Here is a 23005-nt window from a genome sequence, read left to right as displayed (position 1 = left end):
CAAAATCTTATTGTGCCCTCGGTCTCCCAGTGGCACCCAGCCTCATCAGACCATTCCAGCCAAGCCATTCCAGTTGCATTCAGAAGCCAAGAATGTTGTTGCTGCTGTGTGGCACCTGGTATTCTTGACATCCCCTTGCCAATCATTAGATGCACTGCTTATTTTCAGCTCGACTGTTGCTTTTTGGATGTAAGGTTTTAACCCACCATGTTTCTAAAGATCATGTACTCTCGAGAGTGGATTGTTACTATGAAGGCCACATGTCTCCCTCAGTGACTCTCTTACATTTGGGTAGTTTCCCAAACATGCAATTTGATATTATTTCAACTCATTTGATTCCGCAATACCCTTGGAAATAAGGAGAAAAGATTCAATTTCCATTTACACAGATGTGGAAACTGAGCTTAATATCATCACATGGATGGGTTTTCTAGCCATCAAGTGAGAATTCTTCCCTTAAATTCACTCTTTCTCTCAGCAGTTCACTTAAGCCTGCTAAATCCTAACCTAGGAGCCACATGGGCCATATTTACATGGCATAGAGTTCTTGGTTCTCCATGCTTAACAGCTTATAGCAGCTGGGTTTCTACAGTACAAAGAACAGGTTTGGAACACAGCTGGTACATTTCCGAGGGAACATTTTCCTTTCTCTGGAACTCCTTTGGGCGAACCCCAAGAGAGCAAGCACTATGCCGTGTTTGTTCCCCACCTTATCTCATCACAAGGACAGCACTCCTAAAGCCTTGTGCATAATGAATGAATTCAGAAGGCCTCCAGAGATGGAATTCTCTCATCAGGCTTGATTCAATTAAGTACTGATGAACCCAGTGTAGCACTGAGTTCGAGATTCCCTTCTGGGCATTTTTACCTATTCCTGCTGCTCATTCTATGCCCTTGGGCTTGAGATATTTAAAATGCACCTAACAGAGATGTTCTACTCACTGTAGAAAACCTCTGGTCTGAAACCTGCTGTCCGTCATCCATAACACAGTTAGTCTTGGTGCGTATTAATGGTACCTTTCATTCCGAACTCAAAAGAAACGAAGGCATCACAAACCCTAGGGCAGTTTAGGATGATACTCTGTGCTAGGATGTTTCCTGCTCCTCCTAAGCATCCCCAGAGGGAAAGAAGGATCAGGGGTTCTCAGGAGATTCCAGATAAGAATTACTTCCTGATTATATTTAAGCCAGACACTGTCATCTTACGATAGGGGCAAGTGTCTATAAATAATTGAAATCTAGTCCTTGGTATCCTTAATGCTTTGTAACCAGATTTGTAATACAACTGGTCTTCAGATAACACTTTTGAATCTGCTCTCAAAGTCACTCAGTATCTCTAACAGGAAGACAACTATTTGAAAGATAGAATGTCCAAGGAAGGCAGGTTTGCCTCCTGTATGCCTCAGAGAGCAATGTGTTTGTTCCCTGGGGAGCATCTTGAGAGGGGTTGCAGGTTGAAAGGAGAAACCCATGATAGTTTTTTAAGCCCCCTACCTACCCACTTCTTGGCCTTGCTAAACCTATTTCCTCTCTCTGATCCTCACCCTCCTCATCTGTAAAATAAGGGTAGAGGGCTGTGTTCCCTTAGGGCAAAGGAGTAGATCTGAATGTTTCCCAAGTTCACTTTCATGCTCTCCTTGTGGCCTAGGACCTCATGATTTCCCTTCTTGATAGAGAAGATGGAAACCATTGGCAAGTTGTCGCCCAAATGCTGGACAAGGGCGCCAAAGTCGGCACCATTATTGGTGTTGATTCATGGAGGAGGAAGAGCTCATTCTTGATTGGTGTCTCCTTGACTGAGTGTGGTAATAATTTCAGATCCTTTTCATCTTCTCACCATATTTAATTTAGTGGAGACTTAGGCACCCCCTTCTCATACACACACGGACGTCACCACTACATCTGTGCTGAGCCCAGGAAAGATGCTGAAATTGATTAAATAGAAAAATGAGTAAGCCTTGGCCCTGACTTCACAGAGTTCGTAGGCCAAGGAAATAATTCCGTAGGCAGCTAGGCCCATTGCTATGGAGAGGCCTCTGTGGACTGGCCTCAACGCCCAGACATTAAGGGACTCATTGCTGAGCAGGCGGAAGACAGAGTTAAGGTCACTACACCCATTCCCTCAAGGTATTTTTAGGGGCTCAGCCTACATGTCTATGAACCAATGAGGCCAGCAGGCTTGTAGGTAATAAATCTATACCTTTCAACTGCCAGGAAAGACATTTTAAGAAATGTTAACAACTTCATTAATTTTAAGGCCTCAAACTTGGGCAGAGAAATTTGACTGGAAAATTGCTGCCTGAAGGGATAGTTCTTCAGACAGTGAGGAGTCCCCCAGCCTCAGCAAGTCTGCAGAGGAGCTGCAGGCATGGCTGGCCATCTTCTCCTGCACCCTGGGGGAGGGGTGGTGGTGAGAGTAGCATCAACAATCATGATGGACATCACGATGGACAGCAGCAGGCCGGTCCTCTCGGGGAGGTTGTCCTGTCCTGAACTGAATGTGGGTTTCTTCTCGCTCGTGTTTTATGAGAAGAGATGGGGTGGAGAAGAGGCTCATAAGATTTACTCACCCCCCAGCCTGTAATTATCTGCTTGAGGAAAAAGTTTGACCTACCTTTTTGAAAGCTCCCCGTATTTCTTCTAATTTATGCTGGGGTCTTTTATGTTGTGTAAAATATATTCTCTTCAGTGGAATTCAGCATGAGTCGAGCTCTTTCTTGCCTCTGACTTGAATGAGGAAGAGCCTGCTAATTTCATCATCATGAGCAGAGAGCTGCACGTTCTTCCCCCAAGGCTTCGAAAGGGAGGGACATCTGAAGAAAGACTTTCTTTGTTTTTCCTTTTATCGTTATCTCTGGTGCCTTCGGACTTATTTATAGGCCCAGCTAAAGGATTAGACTGTAACTAGCCCCCAGATAAAAATCTGTCCCATCAGGTCACATTAGCTGCTGAGAGACTGAGGCCACTGGGCATTGAGAAAGGGAGTTTTGATCACCTTGAGTTCCAGAGTCTCCGAGATAGATGGTCTCCTTCCCGGCGTTACCTCATATTTGCCCACTCTGGGGTATAAGGAGAATCGGATCAGCATTTCAAGCAGAATGACCTGAAGTTCCACCCCAGAAACACAGGAGAAAGGGAATTTTTATTTTTTTTAAAAAAAATTGTTGATAGTTTGGCAAAACCTTTCACAAGCATTTTTCACATTTAAGTTGTGTTATAAAATTACAGTGGGTGGAAATTACTTTTTATCCCATGTTTACAGAAACGTCGATCAAGGGTCAAAGGAGTTTATGAATGTGCTCTCCAGCTACAGAGCAGGTGAGCAGTAGAAAGGAGTGAACCCAGGTTTTCTGGTTTCAAGCTGAGGGCTCTACAAACACATCACAGAGTAATTTAAAGATGAGCCTTCCAGCGAGAACACTCACACTTCCTGGGAGACCTGGTGTTGGGACTGAAAGATCAGTCTGATATTTAAGACCTTGGGTAGCTGTAGCACCAAGCCTTGTTGTCCCCAATTTAAGAAGAGGTAGGCTAGGTAACTTCCCTCTCCCTAAACGTGGTAGGTAGTCTTGTATAGCTCTCCTTTCTTCCTCTCCACCCCAGAATACAGTCTCTCTTATAGGTAGAATTTTGTGTCTCAAAAAGGTCCATTAAAGCTCTTGACATATCATATTTCATACATTAGATTGTAGTGGGTTATGAACTCCCAATTTTACCCCAAATGCAGATTGCAGAATCACGTCGGTTACACATCCACAATTTTACATAATGCCCAATTAGTAATTGTTGTATTCTGCTACTTTTCCTATCCCCTACTATCCCCCCTCCCCTCCCCTCCCATCTTCTCTCTCTACCCCATCTATTGTAATTCATTTCTCTCCTTGTTAATTTTCCCATTCCCCTCACAACCTCTTATATGTAATTTTGTATAGCAATGAGGGTCTCCCTTCATTTCCATGCAATTTCCCTTTTCTCTCCCTTTCCCTCCCATCTCATGTCTCTGTTTAATGTTAATCTTTTCTTCCTGCTCTTCCTCCCTGCTCTGTTCATAGTTGCTCTCATTATATCAAAGAAGACATTTGGTATTTGTTTTTTAGGGATTGACTAGCTTCACTAAGCATAATCTGCTCTAGTGCCATCCATTTCCCTGCAAATTCTATGATTTTGTCATTTTTTATTGCTGCATAGTACTCCATTGTGTATAGATGCCACATTTTTTTTATCCATTCATCTATTGAAGGGCATCTGGGTTGGTTCCACAGTCTAGCTATTGTGAATTGTGCTGCTATGAACATCGATATGGCAGCATCCCTGTAGCATGCTCTTTTAAGGTCTTCAGGGAATAGGGAATAGTCAAGAGCTTTGTAATGTTGTGAACAACCAATAAAAAAAAATAATAAAAAAATAAAATAAAATTTAAAAAAAGGAGGAAAAAAAAAAAGGTCCATTAAGATCCCCATACCTTCTGTACCTGTGAATGAGACCTTATTGAGAAGTAAAGTTTTTGCAGATGTAATTAAGTTAAAATGAGGCCACACTGGATTAGGGCAAGTCCTGATACCACAAGACTTGGGTGCTTATAAGAACACAGAGCACACACAGGACACATACCATGTAGCCATGGAATCAGAGGTCAGAGCGACACTCCTCTAAGCCAAGGTTGCTGGCAACACTAGAAACTAAGAGAAAAGCATAAGCCAGGTTCTCCCCTGGAGCTTTAGAGACAGAACGGCCCTGTGAACCCCTTGATTTTAGACATCTGACCTCTAGTGCTGTGGGAGGAGAACATGTCTGTTATTTTAAGCCGCACAACGTGTGGGACTTCATTATGACAGCCCTAAGAAACTTATATAAATCTTTATCCCTCCAGGCCCCCAATGTCCGGAACATTGACTCCTGGAAAAAGAAAGTATTCTTCCCAATATCTGAGCATAACAAAGCCATTGTTGGACTTTGAATAAAAGTTCTATTAAAACTTTGTCTACTTTCTAGTCCACGGGGACCTATTCAATTTAGAGGCTGATGCTTTTGGAAAGAAAAATTAGACTTTTTAATTACTTTCCCTGCTGCTGCCACCACTGCCACCCAACCTGCTAATGTATCAATTTCGTTGATTGAAAAGACTGGGTAAATTAAATATCATTCTTTCTCTCCCTCTCTCTCTCTCTCAAAAAAAAAAAAAATATTAACCCAACACAGAATCAAAAATGGAAAACAGAAAGGCCCTCCAGCACCCTATGGGATTTCCTCCGTGGCTCTGGCAGGAAGTCAGTTTGATCACATTTCTGAAATTACATATTTAATGTGGCTGGCCGTGATCAGCCATTCCGGCCCTCAGGAGCCTGGTATCAGTCAAAAGCTGCTCCCAGCTCCCTAGTGGTCTGTTGTTAGGGCCCAAAGCTTTCTTTCCAACTCTTCTGCCCCCAACAGGCCAGGTCACTTTGTGTTCTGTTCCCAGCCCTGCTCCACTGAACTGAGGAATCGAGTTCTTTTGTGGCTCATGCATCTGTGTTGTTATCTACAACATAATAAGCAAAAGGCCTCTGGATGCATTCACCAAAAAAGGCTGAGTCCCAAAGGGAATTGCAATGCCAGCGGTCATACAAGGCCCAGGAGCAAGAACCATCTCTCACCTCGAGCTCCGATGACCTGCTGGGAGTCAACTAACTCAATCCATAGAAATTCAATAAAAAGCTTCTAAGTTGGCTTAGAAGAGACAGGTTGGAAATGCTCCTCTTGTTCATGTACCTTTGAAACGAAGATGAATAAACCCATTCAATAAATATGACGAGTGTGTCGCTCAGCTAGTGACGAGTTGAGTCAGGAGATGCAGAAAGAAGAGAATTAAGAGAATGGTGGACAGACTGACATGAAGATGGACAAAACAAGTCGAGAGGGATCCATTCAAAAGCAACCGTCACAGAAACAAGGACACTGACACAAAGGAAAGAGGGACACAAAGGAAAGAGATGGATGCAGGGGCAGAGGTAAGGAGGGACACACACAGGAAGAGAGAGAGAGACAAAGTAGAAGGGCACCTATGGCTGCCCGGTCTCCTTTCCGTGTATTCTTTCTCCCACTAACGTGGTTTCAGCTACCTGGACAGGTAGCTCCCTAATCCTTGGTCCAGTCTTGACCTTCCCTGTGAAGGACCCTCCTGCATCCCTACCTGTCTATCATTTTTCCCCATAGTGTGCCTCCAGAAACAGAGAATGGGAGGCTGGGTGAAAACATTTATGGAGCACCCACTGTAGGCTTGGTTGTGTTTGACACATGTGAGTGAGTGATAAAGACAAATGGGATACATTTCCTTCCCTCAAGGGACTCTGGAGGAAGAGGAGGCCTGGGTGCCCTGTGACAAGCACATGCCTGTCCCAAGCATCCTGGAGCACAGAGGAGAGGAGGAAGGGTCAGTTCTGTAGAGGACCCAGGGGAGTAGACATTCTGGAGATGGGGACAGCGGAGCTGGAAACACTGAGACCAGTGAGGGCAGAGGGGCCTATGCAGGGACAGGTCAGGCTCTGTGACACAAGGAAAGAGGAGCTGGGAGGGAGCCGCAGGGAGAAGATGGAGAGAGTTGCTCCTGGGTGTGCTCGGGGTTTGGACATGAGTTGGCATGAAAAGCATAGTAAGCTATGAACAAGAGGGGCAAGAGGGAACTGGGAGACTTGCTGTATGTGGGGTAAGCAGGACCTGCGTGCCTCTCCAGGAGAGCCCAGCTTGAGACGTCGAGTGGATGGACTTGAGGAGAGACACCATCTCCTATTTGGCAAGGAGAGATGGTGTCCAAAACATTGAGCCAGAGGAGAAGGGGACTAGATCCCTATTGAAGGAGTTCTATTTGAAAAGCCATCAGGACATCCAGGTGAAGATGGCCAGGAGGGAGTGGTGAACCCAGGTCTCTGAGGAAATAAGGGAGATGGGGAGTCACTGGCATCAAGACAGGTTGAAGCTGGAAGAGGAAGACCCAAAGAAGATCAGAGGAAGAGGAGCGTGAGAAATGGAAGTGGAGGAAGAGAGAGGAGAACCAGAATATGGGGCAACCACAAAAGCCGAGAGAATGAGGAGTTTTTAGACAAAAAGAGCCATCCATTATCAGTTGAAGCTGTCTGGAAATTGGGTAGAGAAGGACCTTAAGAGATTTTTCCTCACCCTGCTGAATACCTTATATGTTTTACATGCTTCCTCTTTTCGCTGTGTTTCCCACCTTCTTATTCTCAGTCCCCACTTAGTGTTTTTCTGTTCCTTCAACCTGTCTTCGTAAAGCCTAACCTGGGGCCAGGTGAGCTCCCTGCCTGTACCACAGAGCTTTACCTGAGAACCTAAACTACCCAGATCTTGCTTTCTCCTTGGAATTGTTTGATGGAAATTTTTGATAGGATTTTTTTAACCAAGACGAATAATATTATCGCCTCTTGAAATCAGAGTCTGAATTGTATGGAAATATTTTCTGATCATCCAGATTCTCCAAGAAACCCTTGAGGTGACGCCCATCTCATGAAACAGGCTTTTCCTTTTGGTTCTTCGAGTCTGTCACTCATCTCCTTGGTGGTTCAAGTATAAACTAGGTCACCTGATAAAGTCATTATATGTGAGTCTAATTTACCCAACTGGAAGGTGGGGAAGATGCTGCAGATCACTTTATCTATCTGTCTGCCTATCTATCTTACATTCCGTCATCCAATACACATGTAACAACTTGCCCAGCTCTGTGTCCCTGCCTGCCATGGAGATTCTCACCTATTTAATTTTTATCGCAGATGTGATGGGCTCAAACATCTGGAAGGTGCTGCTTAAATACGCATTGGATGATGACATTAAATGTATGTGCAGTACGCCCCACACCCCAACAGTCCTGTGGAGGGAGACTCTCCTTGGGTCCGATGACCTTGGATCCTTGCAAGGAAGGTTTGCTCTGACTCAGAAAAGATGCAGCGTGCCTGTCAGATTTAGCCAAACTTCTTTTGGGCTATTGTACAGCAGGTGTTCATGCTCAGCAGCTGGTGACCATGCTGTGACCTCTAAATAAGACAGCCTGGTGGCTGTGGACCTCGCTTTTATCCTTGTGTTTACATAGTGTCTCTCCACAGGACTTCACACCCCTGATGTCACACTGTTCCTGGTGTCTTTGTTACCTGTGGTCCTGTACCTCCATTTCTCTAGACTATAAACATGTAGAGGTCAGAGAATTCACATCTGTTTTCCTTTTATATCCACAGTACTTACCCTAGGGTGTTATAATCAGTCACATTCTCAATAAATGTACACTAGACCATAATATTCGCTGGAGAATCCAGCAAACTAGAAGTGGACTTGGGTTTTTCCATTCCTAACCCAGAGCTTGCAGAACCTGGAGATCTCGGTTTCAATAAAAGGTGGGGAGGTTCCCATCAGCCCCTCATTGGTGAAGTCAAATTAATTGGTTTCAGGAGAGAGATGTATCTAAAGGGAGGATAGTTCCTAGGTTGGACTGACTTTGGTTGAGAATTCAAAGCTGTGATTTTAACAACTTTGGGCAGGCTATTTTTTTTCCTCTTCTACTCAACCTAAAAAAGCATATTCAGCAGACATGAATGAGCTGAGGAATTTTTGTTTTGACAGCTTTGGGACATCTGAGATATTGTATACAGAGCATTTCTAACCAACCTAGAAAGACATGTGTCCAAAACATATGCAGGAAAATGACTGATCAAGAGTGAGAAAAATGAGAGGAAATCCTCTTAAAATGAAATGATTTGTCAAGAGCAGCCTCAGATGCAAAACTTTATGTTAGAAGAGGCTCAGATTAACAGGACTTTAACCAGCACATTTGGAAGGATGACTAGAATACTTTGGTGAGAAATTCATAGACATTTTGAGCTATTGGGGTCCACCGCTATCTGGTTCAATGGCCTCACCTTACAAAGGAGGAGACCAAAGCTGAGGGAGGTCATTGTTCTCCTCAGGGGTAGTGGCAAAGCAAAGATTCAAACCCAGGCCATCTGTCAGGCAGAGCCCATCCCAGCTTCTCTTCAATAGAGATAGGGACGAGGGCATTTTTTCTCAATATCTGGGCTTACAAATTATTTCCTCACATGTCAGTCCCATCTATAAATTCACACATCTTATCTGAATGATTTGGGACTCTGTCAGCCCCACAGTGTTGTGTTGTCCCAAGGATTGTTTTGTGGGTGGTCAGTCCCTCCCTGGTTTCAATGAATCCACTGCTAGGCTCATTCTAGTTGCTTCACTATCATCTAGAGAGCACCTTAAAAACTAGATTCATGTACACATGTAATCCCAGTGGCTTGGGAGGCTAAGGCAAGAGGATTGCAAGTTCAAAGCCAGCCTCAGCAACTTAGGGAGGCCCTAAAACAACTTAGCAAGACTCTGACTCAAAGTAAAACATACAAAAGGGTTGGGGATGTGGCTCAGTGGTAAAGCACCCCTGGGTTCAATCCCCAGTACCCCCCCCCCAAAAAAAAAAAAAACCAACCTAGATTCTCAGAGTCCCTGAAATGCATGACCAGGTTTGGAAACCACAGGTCTTTAGTTCCCTCCATGTTGCCTGTCTACGTCTCCTCTGCGATAGCCACGCATGTGCTGTGCTCTGCTGCCTCTGTCTGAAGCTAAGCCCAGAGTGATGAGAAAAGAATTTTAACCTGAGATCCCAGCTCTGATTCTTATGAGTTTTATTACCTTTAGCCACCAGTCCACTGTCTTTGGTCTTTCACTTGTAAACTGGAAATGACCATGATTCCTAATTGGCAGGACAGATTTGAAGATGCCCAGAGTACCTTCAAGTGGAAGAAGACCCATTTATGGAGAGGCTGATATTCTGGATTTTGGTGTCATGGCTGTAGACAATGGAAGCTTTGGGCTTAAAATTCTTTAAGTCCCTGGTTTTGCCCTCTAAAACCTGCAATCATTTCTATCTTTAATCATACTATTATTCCATGCAGCCCAGCTTCAAAATCCATTATACAATTAGACTAAATTAAGCACTATTAGTTCCCTGCCAATCTTGAATAATCTTATTCCCTCCTCTGTTCTCAGCAAACTTCCTTGCTAAACCTGCACCATCTGTCAAAATCTTTTCAACCTTCAAGTTGAACTCCAGAAGTTGCCTGTTCTTTGAGCCTCTGGCCTCCTAGGCAGAGTCTCCCATGCCCTGTGGCCCCCTGGCCTCACCAGGTCTGCCTATCTCAGAGGCAGATCAGGGCAAGTCCCTCATCTCCCTCATTGGACTGGGAGTCCCTGACAGGCTGAGTCCATGTCAGGGCAGCCTGGGTCTCTGCCTGAATTTCAAGATCATCACCAGCTAGCAATCCCACCGTCACCTGCAACACTCTGGAGGTTATATCTCTTCAGAGACAGAGGAGAAGTGAAGGGGGCCATTTTGCACATTCTGAGTTTCCCTTGACCATCAGGCTCCCCACCTATTGTGATGGACGCTACATGGCTCGGTGCCCTTCAATCTTCTTGTTTCAGGAACACCATTCAGATAGATGTAGTATTGAGCAGCGGCAGAAACTGTTAGGGTTTTACCAGGACCTCTGGAGCATGCTTTACCCTATCAGTGACCCCCCCCCCACCGCCCCCTGCACTACACACACACACTCACATGTGCATGCCAAATGCATGTTTTCTAGAAACTGCAAAGAGAACACTGGACTGAGCGTTCGATCTGGATTCTGGTCTCGGTTCTCTTCCTTTCCCAGAACCAAGACGATGCCACCTTAGTCAAGTCACTTTCTGTTCCTAGGTCTCAGTTTTCCCATCTCTAAAATGAGGAGCTGGACTAGCTAACTTTGGTTTTAATTACTCCCTTTTTCTTTTCTGGGATTACACATAGAGTCTCATTTTCCTATCTGTAGCATTTGACGGCCATGGACAAGAGCAATGAGAATTAAGCTTTCTGCGCCTCTCCCCCCATTGTGCAAACTCGGGCACATGCACCTCCCCTTCTGAGGCTGTGTTTATATAATTGATTGATTGAAGGAGACTTGGCCCTTCTTCACTGCAGCTTGATTATAAGTGAGCTAAACAGATGTCTTGAATTGGGTGATTGGTTTCCAGATGCATTCCAGGGAGCAGGGTGAGGGGAAGGAAATAAGTGATTTCAAATTCTGGGGCCTCCTGACAAGTGAATTGTGCTAGTGGGTGGGGACGGAGAGGGGCCAGGTTTGGTACTTAGTGTTATGAAGTGAGTGACCAGATGTTGATGGCAGCTGGTAGATTGTTATCAAAGGTGACTGTTGGGCTGAGTGCCCCTTTAGGAGATGATCCAGAAAGGAGGAGCACAATCCTTTTCCATCCATGCCTGGGATGGAATTTAGGACTCCTGGGTTGAGTACGTGATCCCTCAAGTGTCCCAGTATGGCAGAGCTCAACTTTCAACTTGTGCAGCCTGACCCTGTGCAGGGTATGTGCTTCTAATTACTCCCTGACCTGCTTTCCAAGTCACCTTCGTGCCCCACACCTAGGAGTTGATACAGGCACCTGATCTAGTTGGCATCCACTTGGATCCTCTAAGGTCAAGTCAGTTCAGCGGATCGCTAAATCCCTGGTGAGAAAACTCAGGCACAGAGAGATGAAGCAACGTGTGTGTGTCTCAGGACCATGGGAATGAGAGCATCCATCTATATAGCTAAGAAAGCACGTCCATATTTATTAACTTATGAGAACACCACAGCAGAAATGATTATTTATATCATCATCGTTAGTGTTGAAATTCTCCCTGATTTAAACATGAGGGAACCAAGACTCAAGTGGTTAAATGAATTGCCCCCAAGCACAAGGCTAATTGGCCTGGAGCTGGGAGGCTTTCCAAGAACTCTCCGGTGATCCTTCCCCTTCATTCCTAGTCCGTTGCTTTCTTTCACCTTGTTCTCACTGTAGCTTCTGGCCTGGGAACAGACCTGCCCACCAGCAGGGAGCTTCCGGCAACCACCACAAAGCAATTTGTTGGCAGAAGAGTACCTCAAAGAGAACCCATAAAGCCTTTTTGAAGATTAGTTGAGCCCTCCAATCATTGAAACGGAGCCATGCATGTTTTTGCCAGCTTATTCTAGAAAAAAAAAAAAAAAAAAAGCAGGAGGTTCTGGATTTTTGAGAATTTTCCTAATTGCTTAAGTTATAGCCTTGTTTGTTATCCACAGTTCTGCCACCATTGTGTATTCTTTGGCAAGTTCCAGAATATCTCTGGCTTCAGTTTCTTCATCTCAGAGGGTGTCCAAGGTCCCTGGTCACTAAAAGTCTACTATTGTGAAGTTTTGACAAAGCCCAGGAGAAAAGGAGAGCCCAGGCTCGTGCCTCAGAATCGGTGGCTACGGAGGGACTTCGTAGAGCTGGGAGCAGTCCTAAAGGCCTGACAGTGTTTAGAAAGCTGGTTTCGCAGGCTCTGTTTAATGAACTGTAGCTTCCAATACAGATGCCTCTAAAGGCCAACTGTAAAAGAATTGCCACATATGTCTGACACTTCGTGTGGTTCTTTATTGAATACACAAAGCAGGCTTGTCAGGAACACATTGGCATTTGTGGATGCCAGGAAGCAAACTAGCCCAGCTGGATGTGCCAGGGAGTGGAGCCTGAGGAAGGGGAAGCTGCTGGTTCAGAGACACTGACATTCAGCCGGGCTCAGGCTTGGTGCTCCCTGGGGAGGTGGCATTCAGCATGGCCTCCCCAGCCAGCGGCAATGCCCTCCACACTGTGTGTGAAGAACTACGACCAGGATGTGACTCTGGATAAGTTTTTTCCCCTTGCCTGGCCTTGTTTTTTTTTTTTTTCCCCACCTGAATAATAGAAAAATGGTTGACTTCAAATGCCATCAACAAATTCTAATGGCCTCTGATTCTGGGATTATCACCAAAATGTCACACTGACCTTGCCATGGTACAACAAAATACTAAGGAAATGGAAATCTGCCATTATCTCCTTCAGACAGGCAGCCGGAAGACCCCGCACACATTATTTCTCACAACAAACAGGAAACCATGTTGAGGTAGAGCGGGGCTATGTGAATTCGGCCAGTGTCTGCTGGGAACTTCGCCATTCCAAGCATCTGTGTCATCACCTTTCAGCAGTTATAGGAAGTTAGTGTCGTCACTGGGGTAACCAAGGCTCAGAGAAAATCAAAGTGTCCCCCATCACACAGCTGAGAGGTGGCAGAATTTGAGTCAAATCTCTCAGTCTTGTGCTCTCCACCTGTGAAATAATCATGGTAATATTAAAGTCACTTAATGAATAAGACACATGGATACAGACATAGAGGAAAAGATCATGGGCTGGGAACAGTGAGACCACCATTCAACAAGTGAGAACAGTCAGGCCCAGCATCAGGCTATGGGCATCCCTGAACTTAAACATCAGTTTAAGATAACTAGAGATAGGTCAGCATTAACAGGAAGGTAACCCAAGACAAAATCACAGTCATATCACCAGATTTTAAATGATCGGCAAGCCTGATAATTTTGTTCTCCCGTGCAAGTCTAAGAATCCAGTTGATTGAATTCTCTTGCAGGCCCTTGCTGAACAGAGATCCCAATGGCCTTGGAAATCTTGGACAACCCACCCTCACTTCTGTCATTGGGACACCAAACCATACCCAAGGAGCATGGCAAAATGTCAGGAAAGCTAGATGGGCAATTTGAGCCCTGCAAGTGTGGCCTTGATACACCCCCTGGGATTAACACTTGGATCTTGACAATGTGTTCTCTGACCCGCTCTTCACCTACGGAACCCCAGGTCTGACTTTGCGTAGGTGGTACCAGGGCTTTCCAAGACAGCCAAGATGCTCTTGCTCCTGCCCTGCCCCTGACTTGGTGCTGTTTGTCCCTTTAGGGGTCCCGTTTCTGTGATTCGGCCTTACTTTGAGTCTTGACTCCTACAGCTGACTGTGGCTCTGTTGAGGGAAGCTCGCTCTTGTGCCATTTAGACCACCGTCCCCTTCTTGTGAGACATGGGGTCAAGGCCCCAGGTGTCCCCGGAAGCTAGTCAAAGACCATTCAGTGACTTTCTAGCTCTGGACCTCAGATGAGACTTCACTTCCCTGAGTCCCAATGTCTTCATCTGTTAAATAGGAAAAAGAATTCTACCTCTTTCCAATGCATCGAATAAGATAATGGTATAAGGTTGCTGGCACGGTGTGGACCCCAGTGAGTCCCCAGTATGTGTTACCAATTATGAATATTCTCCCTTCAGGCCTTCAGAGAGATCCTCTGTATGGGGGCCCAGGGTCTATTCACACACTATTCAGTGCTGCCAGAAATAAGAATGTAAGTCAGACCCTCAGCTTGACTTCAGAAACACTTCATAGTAAGACACGAAATGAAATTCATAGACCCTTTTATATGACTCTTATATATATATATATAGTCTCTTTTATATGACTGTGATATTTGCTTCCAAATCTTATGTTGGGCCATGGCTAAAGACATTCATTTAGTGGGCTCATGGAGGCCTTTGCTCCTTAAAACCCCTGTCACATGTGGTCACCTGGAGGATGGCTGGTCTTGAAGGGAGCATAAAGAGAACACTAGGTTTACAGATTGAGACTTGGGGAGCATAAAGAGCCATTTCTGGGGGCCTCAAGTCAGTAAGACAAAATCAATACAAAGAATTGTTGGATTTTTCTAAGCCTACCCCAGGAGAGACCCAAGTGTCCAAAGTGCATTGAGTCTCCCTCTGACCCTTCTGTGGTATTATGAAGAAGACCTAGAATTATCCCCTAGCCCTTGAGTGTCCAGGCATGGCACGTGGATTTGGCTGGGAAGCCCCATTTCTGCCTGAGCAGCTGGTACTGGCTCTCCAGGCACAGGCCAGGCGGCCTTGGTATTGGTAACCTCCTACCTCCTAGAGACCTGATTCCCACCCCCAGGTTAAGAGTGTTTGGAGAAGCTGGTCCCTGCCAACTCCTCCCCAGCCAAGGGGTTCTGATAAGGGGACCAGGCATCTTTGGACAGGGCCTCCCTGGCATGCCTCTCATCAGTTACCATCACAGTCTCCTGAATGGCCACGGTTCACCGTCGGCAAACAGGGCCTCAAGCTAATTGTTAATGAATTCAGGTTTTTAAATGTGACCCATACAGGGAAAGTTTCAGGACATCGGTATATACTGATAAGAATGAATGCACACACAGGCCCAGAGACACGCTCAGACCCTCATCCTGGGGCAGACGTCTGTAAAACCTGCCTGGGTTTTTCTTCCAGATTCATTGAGAATCTGGAGACAAATCAAGTCCCCTTTGAGTGTGAGATGACAGCAGGCAGAGTCTGAGGACCAATGTCTGCAGGTTCTGTTGGGTCACTGCAGGAAGAGACTAAGGGGATCTGTGGCTTTCTGAGATGGTGGGCACCAGGGAGGTTGGGTGATCCTTTCCTTCCAGTTTCCAAGTGCCGAAATCCAGGTGTAGAGGAAATAACAGACCTGCTGTGTGCAGAACTGGAACCACCCTCTGCTCCACTATCAACCCTTCCCACCATGGCACTTGGTGCTCTTCTCGGCAGGCGAACCATTTCCAGAAGGCTCCATTGACTCACCTTTCTTCCACGATAGAAGTGACAAAGTCAATAGCAGTGATGTCAACTAGGTAGTCCGCAGGTTTCTGAAAAGTGCCTTTTTCTTTCTTTTATATATTTTTATTTGACACATCATTATTGTAGCTGTGTTTCGGTGGTTAGATTCCACGAGACCAAAACAGGCGTATAACATAAGGTCGATATCTCTGGATCCTTCTGAAGGTCACAGTCACTTTGCAAAATGGGCCTGACACTGAGAACATTTAGATCTGTCCCCAAGGGTAATGGATAAGCCTTTGAGCATAAAAGAAGCTTGCAGATTTGAGGTCTAAGAAACACTGAAAGAAAACACTGCACATGTTTCTCATACATGGTTGAATTTAATCTGAAGCTGCCTTGGTTTGAGATTCTGAAGGCACGGAGGAGGAATGGAGGAAACTGGGGCTTCAGCATCTTCCAAGCCTGGGTCTCATTCTCATTTGCATAGTATATTTCACCAGGCCTCTGGTCGGTCCTTTGAACTTTGGGCAAGTAGGGTCAGCTTTGTGAGCCTCATTTTCCTCACCTAGAAAAGAAAACATCAGCTACTTCTCAGTATTGATCTGCAATGAGACGTGGTGACATAGGAAATGTACGTAGCCCAGTCTCTGGCAGTCAGTAGAGAGACTCCATGAATGTTACTCCCCACCTCTTCCCTGGGCCTGGCCTGCCTCTGCTATTGGGTTGCTTCAGGCTGAGCACTTCACTGAAGCCCTGGATCCCTCTAGAAAGACTCTACAGTCCCTGCCTCCCAGGCTCAGTCAACAAGGGTTAAAGACAAGGATTCAAGAAGCACCCCAGGTCTAAAACCTTAGAAAAGGCCCAAGGAAAAGAGGCTTAATCTGGTGGTGTTATAGAAATCAGGTCCCAAGTAATTATTGCCCAAAAGGCACTAAAAGAGGGGAAAAAAAACCACATGCATCTCAATGTTTTATAAGAAATTAAATCAGACTGTAGAAAAGCTGAATTCAATTTCACCCAAAATGAACAATAATGTTAACTTCATTCCTATTTAAAGCCAGAGACTACGGCTTTGACAACTAAAGGGAGGCTGCCTTGGAGCAAGAATTTCAAAACAAACTCATTTGATAATCAGGACATTTGCATAGTCTGTTTCACTAGGCAGAGCCTGGCCGAAGCATAGCCGATTATCAGACTCTCCAGAGTTCAAAGACCCAAGAATTGCTGATGCTCAGTGCTGAAAGCAGATATTAGGTTGTCTGTCTGTTTAATATGCCCATGTGGCACATTTGCCAGGCAATGTCTGATTTGGCACAGCATACCTCTGTCCAAAATAGAAATAGTTCATCTTTTAATTGGAGGAGGCAAATCAAGATAGAAGATGGTTGCAGACATTGAAGTTTTGAGAAAGGCACCCATAATTGTCAATGTGGGATGGGTGGGGGGCTGGTAGCATTCTCATCTTCTCACGTGATCATGCACTAGTGTGGATGAAGCTTTCTGGCCCTCTCCAGAGGACCCATGTGTAATGGCCATGCCTTTCTTTTTGAAAGTCATTCTGGTGTTGCAAAATAGAAAATGCAAGACCAATTTTTTCCTGGTATTCTGCTATCAAAAATCAGGGGCCTTCTGAAGATAAAAGCCACCTGTGATTTCTGGAGGCCAACTGTGTAACAGCAGCTCAGCTCCAGAGTCAGGGAGGAAGTCTCCAAGCAGATAAAACATCTAGACAGCAAGTGGCCTCAAACCCAGATGAGATCTACCCATTTCAGCTTGTCTTTATTAAGGTGATTGTCTGATGGTGGGAGTGTGAGTGCTGTTAACCTTAGCACCAGAAGGGCAGCAGCTCCTAGAGAGGAGCTGGGGAGCATGAATCACCACTGGATGAGAAGCAGAAAGACACTTAATAGAAGTGTAATTGAAGGATTTTTTTTTTCAGTACTGGGGATTGAACTCAGGGCCTGATATATACTAGGCAAAGGCCCTACCACTGAGCTGCATTCCCAGCCCACAAAGGATGCTTTTCTTCTCTTCTAAATGTAGTTTGGTTGGTGTCAGTGGGAATTATTTTACTCCCACTTCAGGGCAAGGCCTGCTGTCTGTGGATGTGATTAAAGGATCATCCAGTCACCAGCTGTCTGCACTAGAGTCAGCCCCATTTCTCGGCTGCATTCTGAAATTCTCAACACCAGACGTCTTGGAGATGGGGGAAGTAGTGGCCCCAAAAGCAGATGTTAAAAAGCACACATGCTAATTGGGAGTTAGCACCCATTAGCACTGCCACACAGATTGATTTATCAAATTAGCTCTAACCCGTTGGAGAGCAAGGATTTCGGAATCTTAAAAAAAAAAAAAAAAAAAAAGTCAAGAAGAAACTTTAGAAAACATCTGGTCTAGATCTTCTGTTTAAGGACCTCAAAGCCCAGAGAAGTTGAGTGAGCTATTCAGGGTGACCAGTAAATCACTGGCAAAGCTGCAGAGGTAGCCCAGATTTCACTAGGTGCTTGTTTCTAGAATCATCTACTTTACTGGTGAGGAAAACAAAGTCTACACATGAGAAGTGACTGACCCAGCCTGGACTGAAATTGAATTCCCCATATTCCTTATCTAATATTCTGTCCTTTATTATCACATCCTATCTGTTTTCATAATGCTATGACTGAGGGGAGAGAATAAAGTAATAGGTGGCTGAATGATTTGTATTTTGGCACGTCTTCTACTCATCCATCAGCAAGCTTTGAGAGCCTACTATCTGCAAAGTGAATCAGCCATCTTGGATAATGGACATTGAGCAGCGGGGGACATGAGAAGCTGAGTGGCCTGTGTACTCTAAAAGTGCGGCCAACATGGAATGATTGGGACACAAGGATGCTCCCAAAAATATTATCAATGTCCCAGAGCATCCCTCTTCCTGCCCCTCTTTCTCGGGACTCTCCTTACCCGATGACTTTCCCTGACCTCTCTCCAAGATACAGTAAACCCTGGTCTCTTCACTGTGGGGAGGCTGAGAGTGGATTACAGGGCTGGCAAAGCAGCACTGTGGGTAGACCTTGAGTTCCATTTGGGTGTGGCCCGACCAGGACTTCTCCTGAGCTCCAACTGAACGTAGATGACACATTTTACCACGAGTTCTTATGCAAACTTAGGAGGTCAACGTTATCATTCCCGATGGGCAGGTGAGAAAATCAAGGGCCAGAGAGTTTATTTTTCTCGCCTGCAGTCAACCAGCTGGCAAACCTCAGAGCCAGGGTCGGATTCGTAGAGAACTGGTTGCTCAGGTAGGCTCTACTCACTCGAATCGAGGACCACGCTGAGGACGGATCATCTCTCTACAGTCAGAGCTTCTCACTGACCTACAGTTAGCTCTTTTTTCAGCCTGCCTTCTCTCTGGACACCTGCCATCATATGAGTTATAGACGGGAGCCCCGTTTTCTTCTCTTAAGCTCCCTCTTACCAGTATGGAGTCCAGCCACCTGTGGAATTGACAACTGACTTCCCCCAGACAGGTGAAGGTTGTGGATGAGAGGTGGACAGCTTCCCGGGGTGGAGGGGCCGCATTTGGGAAAGAGTCTGTCCCACTGACCCTTGGCTCTCATTGCAGGTCTGGAGTGCAGCTTTGACTTCCCTTGTGAGCTGGAATATTCTCCTCCACTGCATGACCTTGGGAACCAAAGCTGGTCCTGGCGCCGCGTGTCCTCGGAGGAGGCCTCCCAGGTGGACTTGATGGACGGGCCTGAGGCAGAGTTTTCTAAAGAGATGCCCAGAGGTAAGGGTAGAAGTTGCTGAAGAGTGTCCTGGATGGGCCAGGGCCAGAAGGAGAGGCCCATTTCTGTTTGAAATGAGGAGGCTTCCTCACTCCTGCTCTGCCCTGTTTCCCTTGAAACCTACTTTTAATATCTGTGTCTCTCCATAGCTTCTTGGACCAGGCAAGGAAGGGAATATCAAACTCTGATTTTAAGATCAGTCCAACCCTTTCCCATTTTTCTAAGTAACAGAAATAGGATTTCCTAACTCTTCCACATATATTTCTTAAGGTCAGATATAGGAGAAAGTGCTAATCTATTTGTCTGTTTGAAAGGAGGTTGTCAGGTAAAATACAAGACACCCAGTTAAATTTGAATTCCAGATGAATGATGGACGATTGCTCAGCATAAGTATATCTCGTGCCATAGTGAGAATATACGTATACTAAGAGCTCTTCCAATCATACTAAAAAATTCAAATGTGATTGGGTGTCCTGCATTTTTTATTTGCTAAATCAGGCTCTCTTAATTTGGAAGGTACTGTGGAACTGGGTTAAATGCTCCTTTCGAAGCCATTATGAATATTCAAGCTGCATGCTTGTTTTGCATGGTGCTTCCAGTATTTCCGAGCTGCTCAGGAGCATCCCCTTCTGAATTTATCAGGGACTGAAAGGGTAGACTGTGAATAAGTGCTGGGTCCTTGTTATGCTTTTGTGGAGTTTTGAGAGAGGGATGTCCAGCCTTCAGGTCTCTTCAAGCCAAACCTTAGGGCTCCTAGTTCCTTGGACACAGAAAACTCTGGTGACCCCAAATTGACAGCCTGTGTTTCTGATTTTTTTTTTTTTAGGCAGAAATAATAACTGAAATGGTAATAGGCTTACTGCATGTTCAGAGTAGCACTTTCAATTTGCAAAGCACTTGCATTTATACTGTCTCACTGGATTTGAATGCTGTGAGGGAAGAAGGGCAGATGAGAAAGCAAGGACTCAGAGGAGCCGAGGAACTGCCCAGCATCACACAATTTGGACTTATGGGTCCAGGTCTAGATGGCTTTTGTGGTGAGTCCTAGACAAGGGCATTTTCCCCACATTGTTTCTGTCTTTGTAGCAAAAGCTATGGCCAGAGCTTGCTTCAAGCCATATTCTTGAGGATGATTATTTCAGGTTCACATAACCAGAGAGTTAACAGAGAGGGGCTCAGGTGAGCTGGTAGAGGTGACACACAAATAATTAATGTTCTCAGGCTTACAGCATACATCAGCCCTGAACTCTGTCATGATAACAGAACTGTGAGACGCCTTTCCTTTTACACATTCTCCTGGGCTGACCTTTCCTGTTTTTTATGACTTTTGAGATTGCTTAATGTCGATTTATATTTTAAGCTTCTTTCAACTTGGATGATGATGTGTATTTTGTGTGTGTGTGTGTGTGTGTGTGTGTGTGTGTGTCGGAGACTAGGTCTTAACCCAGTAATGCATCAGAATCTTCTAAAGAAATGATAAAAAAAAAAAACTTCTCAGGCTCTATAACCTATATTGATTCAATAGATTTGAAATGGAACTAGGAATTTGCACATTTTAAAATTTTATTATGAGTTGCAGCTTGTGTAAAAACTCAGGTCTAAAATGTATGCATGCACGAAAGATTACAATAAAACCAGCACCTGTGTTCTCACCACCAAGTGTAGGCATTTGAATGCTATCAGTCCCTTTGTAGCCTCCTATCTCCCACCTAGATCAGTCTTCTCTCCTTCCTCAGAGTTAATCACTCACTACCTGCATTATGTTATTATATCATTTTTCTTTACAGCCTAACCACCTTTGTATATATAGCCATAGTGAACACCTTGGTTAGGTTTACATGTTTGCAACATTTTAATATAAATGACATCATCCTGTCCTTTTGTGATTTGTCCATTTTGATACTTACAGCTATGGTTCATTGTCTTAGTACCAGATTGAATCCATTGAATGAAACTACTGCAATTTCTGCCTTTTACTCTCATTGGATATTTGGATGGTTCCAGATTTTTGTAATCACCCAATAACACTGTTGTGAGTGGTTTTGTACATGTCTCTTGGTGCACACACATGTCCAACAGTTTCTCTAGAGCATGCAACTAAGAGTGGAATTACTGGATGAGAGAATCAGTGCCTCGTCCATTTTACTAGGTCATGCCAATCTATTTTGCAAAGTGATCACACTGATTTATACTCTTGATGTATTAGTGTTTCTTACCATGACTTTATGTTCTTACCAATAACTGGTATTGTTAGACTTTGTCATTTTTGTCTATCTGATGGGAAATTTTAATTTCCATGATTCTTTTTAAAAACATTTTAATAAGTTTCTCAGGTGATTCTGAGACTTAGCTATGCTTTTGTTCGGTGGACATGGACTCCCTTCTAGATTCATTCCTATTCAGCTATCCCTAAGGATATCTTTGGATTCTAATACCCAACATCTAGAAACACATATTTTTGATCATTGTAGATTTTTTTTAAAAAAATATATATTTATATTCTAGGGATTGATAGTGATCACAGTTCAGTGAGATCAAGAGAAAAGGACAAGTGGCAATTATGTTCCTTGGGAATTCCATAGACTGTGTGGAGTCAGATGTGATAACTTTGAAAGTCGGTACTTTTTAAATTTTTAAAATGGTGCCAATAAATTGTTCATCGCCACTCTCTGAACTGCTTCTTCTCTGTCTCCTACCTTGTGATCTCCAGCATATGTGTGTTACACCGAGAAATAGGGAGGAGAGAAGGGAAGGGAGGTAAAAATAAATGTTCAGTTCTCAGTGTTTCTTAGTGTGGAAACACATCGATGCCTTGATGTTTTTATGAAGCTTCATCTCAAGGGTCAGTTCGTGTGCTGACTGCAGACCTTTTCCCATTAGATGAGTCAGTCAAGACTGGGATATCCATTTTTGAAGAAAATATTGTCAACTCCTATCTCTCTGAAGTTGTGGCTCTTACCGTGTGATAGTCTGCTGCATTACAGTGGTGTGAACAGCCACAGCAAAAGCCACTGTGCCTAAGCGGGCCTGCCTCGTCACGCCCTCCAGGGAGCAGCGTCACCTGGGGAATCTCCCCACTGATAGAGATGTTTTTTTAATGGGCCCTGATAAAAGGGTCTACGCTCAAACAGCATGGACCAGTCATAGAAGCAGAGGGACCAGCTTCCCAGCGGTTGCAGGGACTCCTCTTGTGGTGACACTCAGAGGGGTTGAGAACGTCCAGTAATGAGTCTCTCATCTCTTTTGGGTTAATTCATGACATCACTACTTATACCCTGAAGTAGGAGGTTCCTCACGAAACAGCCTGATATAATCACACCCCTTGCTCTTCAAGGACAGGGTCAAAGACATAGGAAGAGAAAATGACATGCCCCGTCTGCACAGTGACAAAGCAAGGATCCACCTTCCAACCCGAACTCCCCCATCTTTAGAGCCTCAGTTTCTCTGCTATTGGCATAAAACATGCTTGTAGTGGAAATGAGGGGGAGTGATGGGGTGCCCTTTAGGGTAATGTAGTCACTGTTTTATTTATTTTTTAATGGAACATTTATTGGTTGGATGGTATTTAGACTCTATTGCAATATTTCTTGTCGGGGTAAAGAAGGGCCAGAGAAAGGCAGAAAGATAATACCACTCGTAGATAATGAACTACAAGAGTATCAATTTTGAATGATTTTAATTTATGGCCCCTATGGCTGAGAATAATAAGGGGAATACAATTCAGAGCAGCAAGATAATAAGAA

General features: G+C 44.7%; 1 protein-coding gene across 1 annotated transcript in view; it reads left to right on the top strand.

The window, feature by feature from the left end:
• Positions 1–23005, top strand: part of Alk (ALK receptor tyrosine kinase) — a 647158-nt gene that overhangs the window by 186268 nt on the left and 437885 nt on the right. The window contains exon 3 of the mRNA XM_026390638.2: positions 19100–19264. Coding sequence (XP_026246423.2) covers positions 19100–19264 — 165 coding nt within the window. The remainder of the gene's footprint in view (positions 1–19099; positions 19265–23005) is intronic.

This window comes from Urocitellus parryii, chromosome 12 (genome assembly GCF_045843805.1).
Source record: "Urocitellus parryii isolate mUroPar1 chromosome 12, mUroPar1.hap1, whole genome shotgun sequence".
NCBI lineage: Eukaryota > Metazoa > Chordata > Mammalia > Rodentia > Sciuridae > Urocitellus > Urocitellus parryii.
The sequence above is the reverse complement of the archived record's forward strand: the minus strand, read 5'-3'. Positions and strand labels throughout refer to the sequence as shown.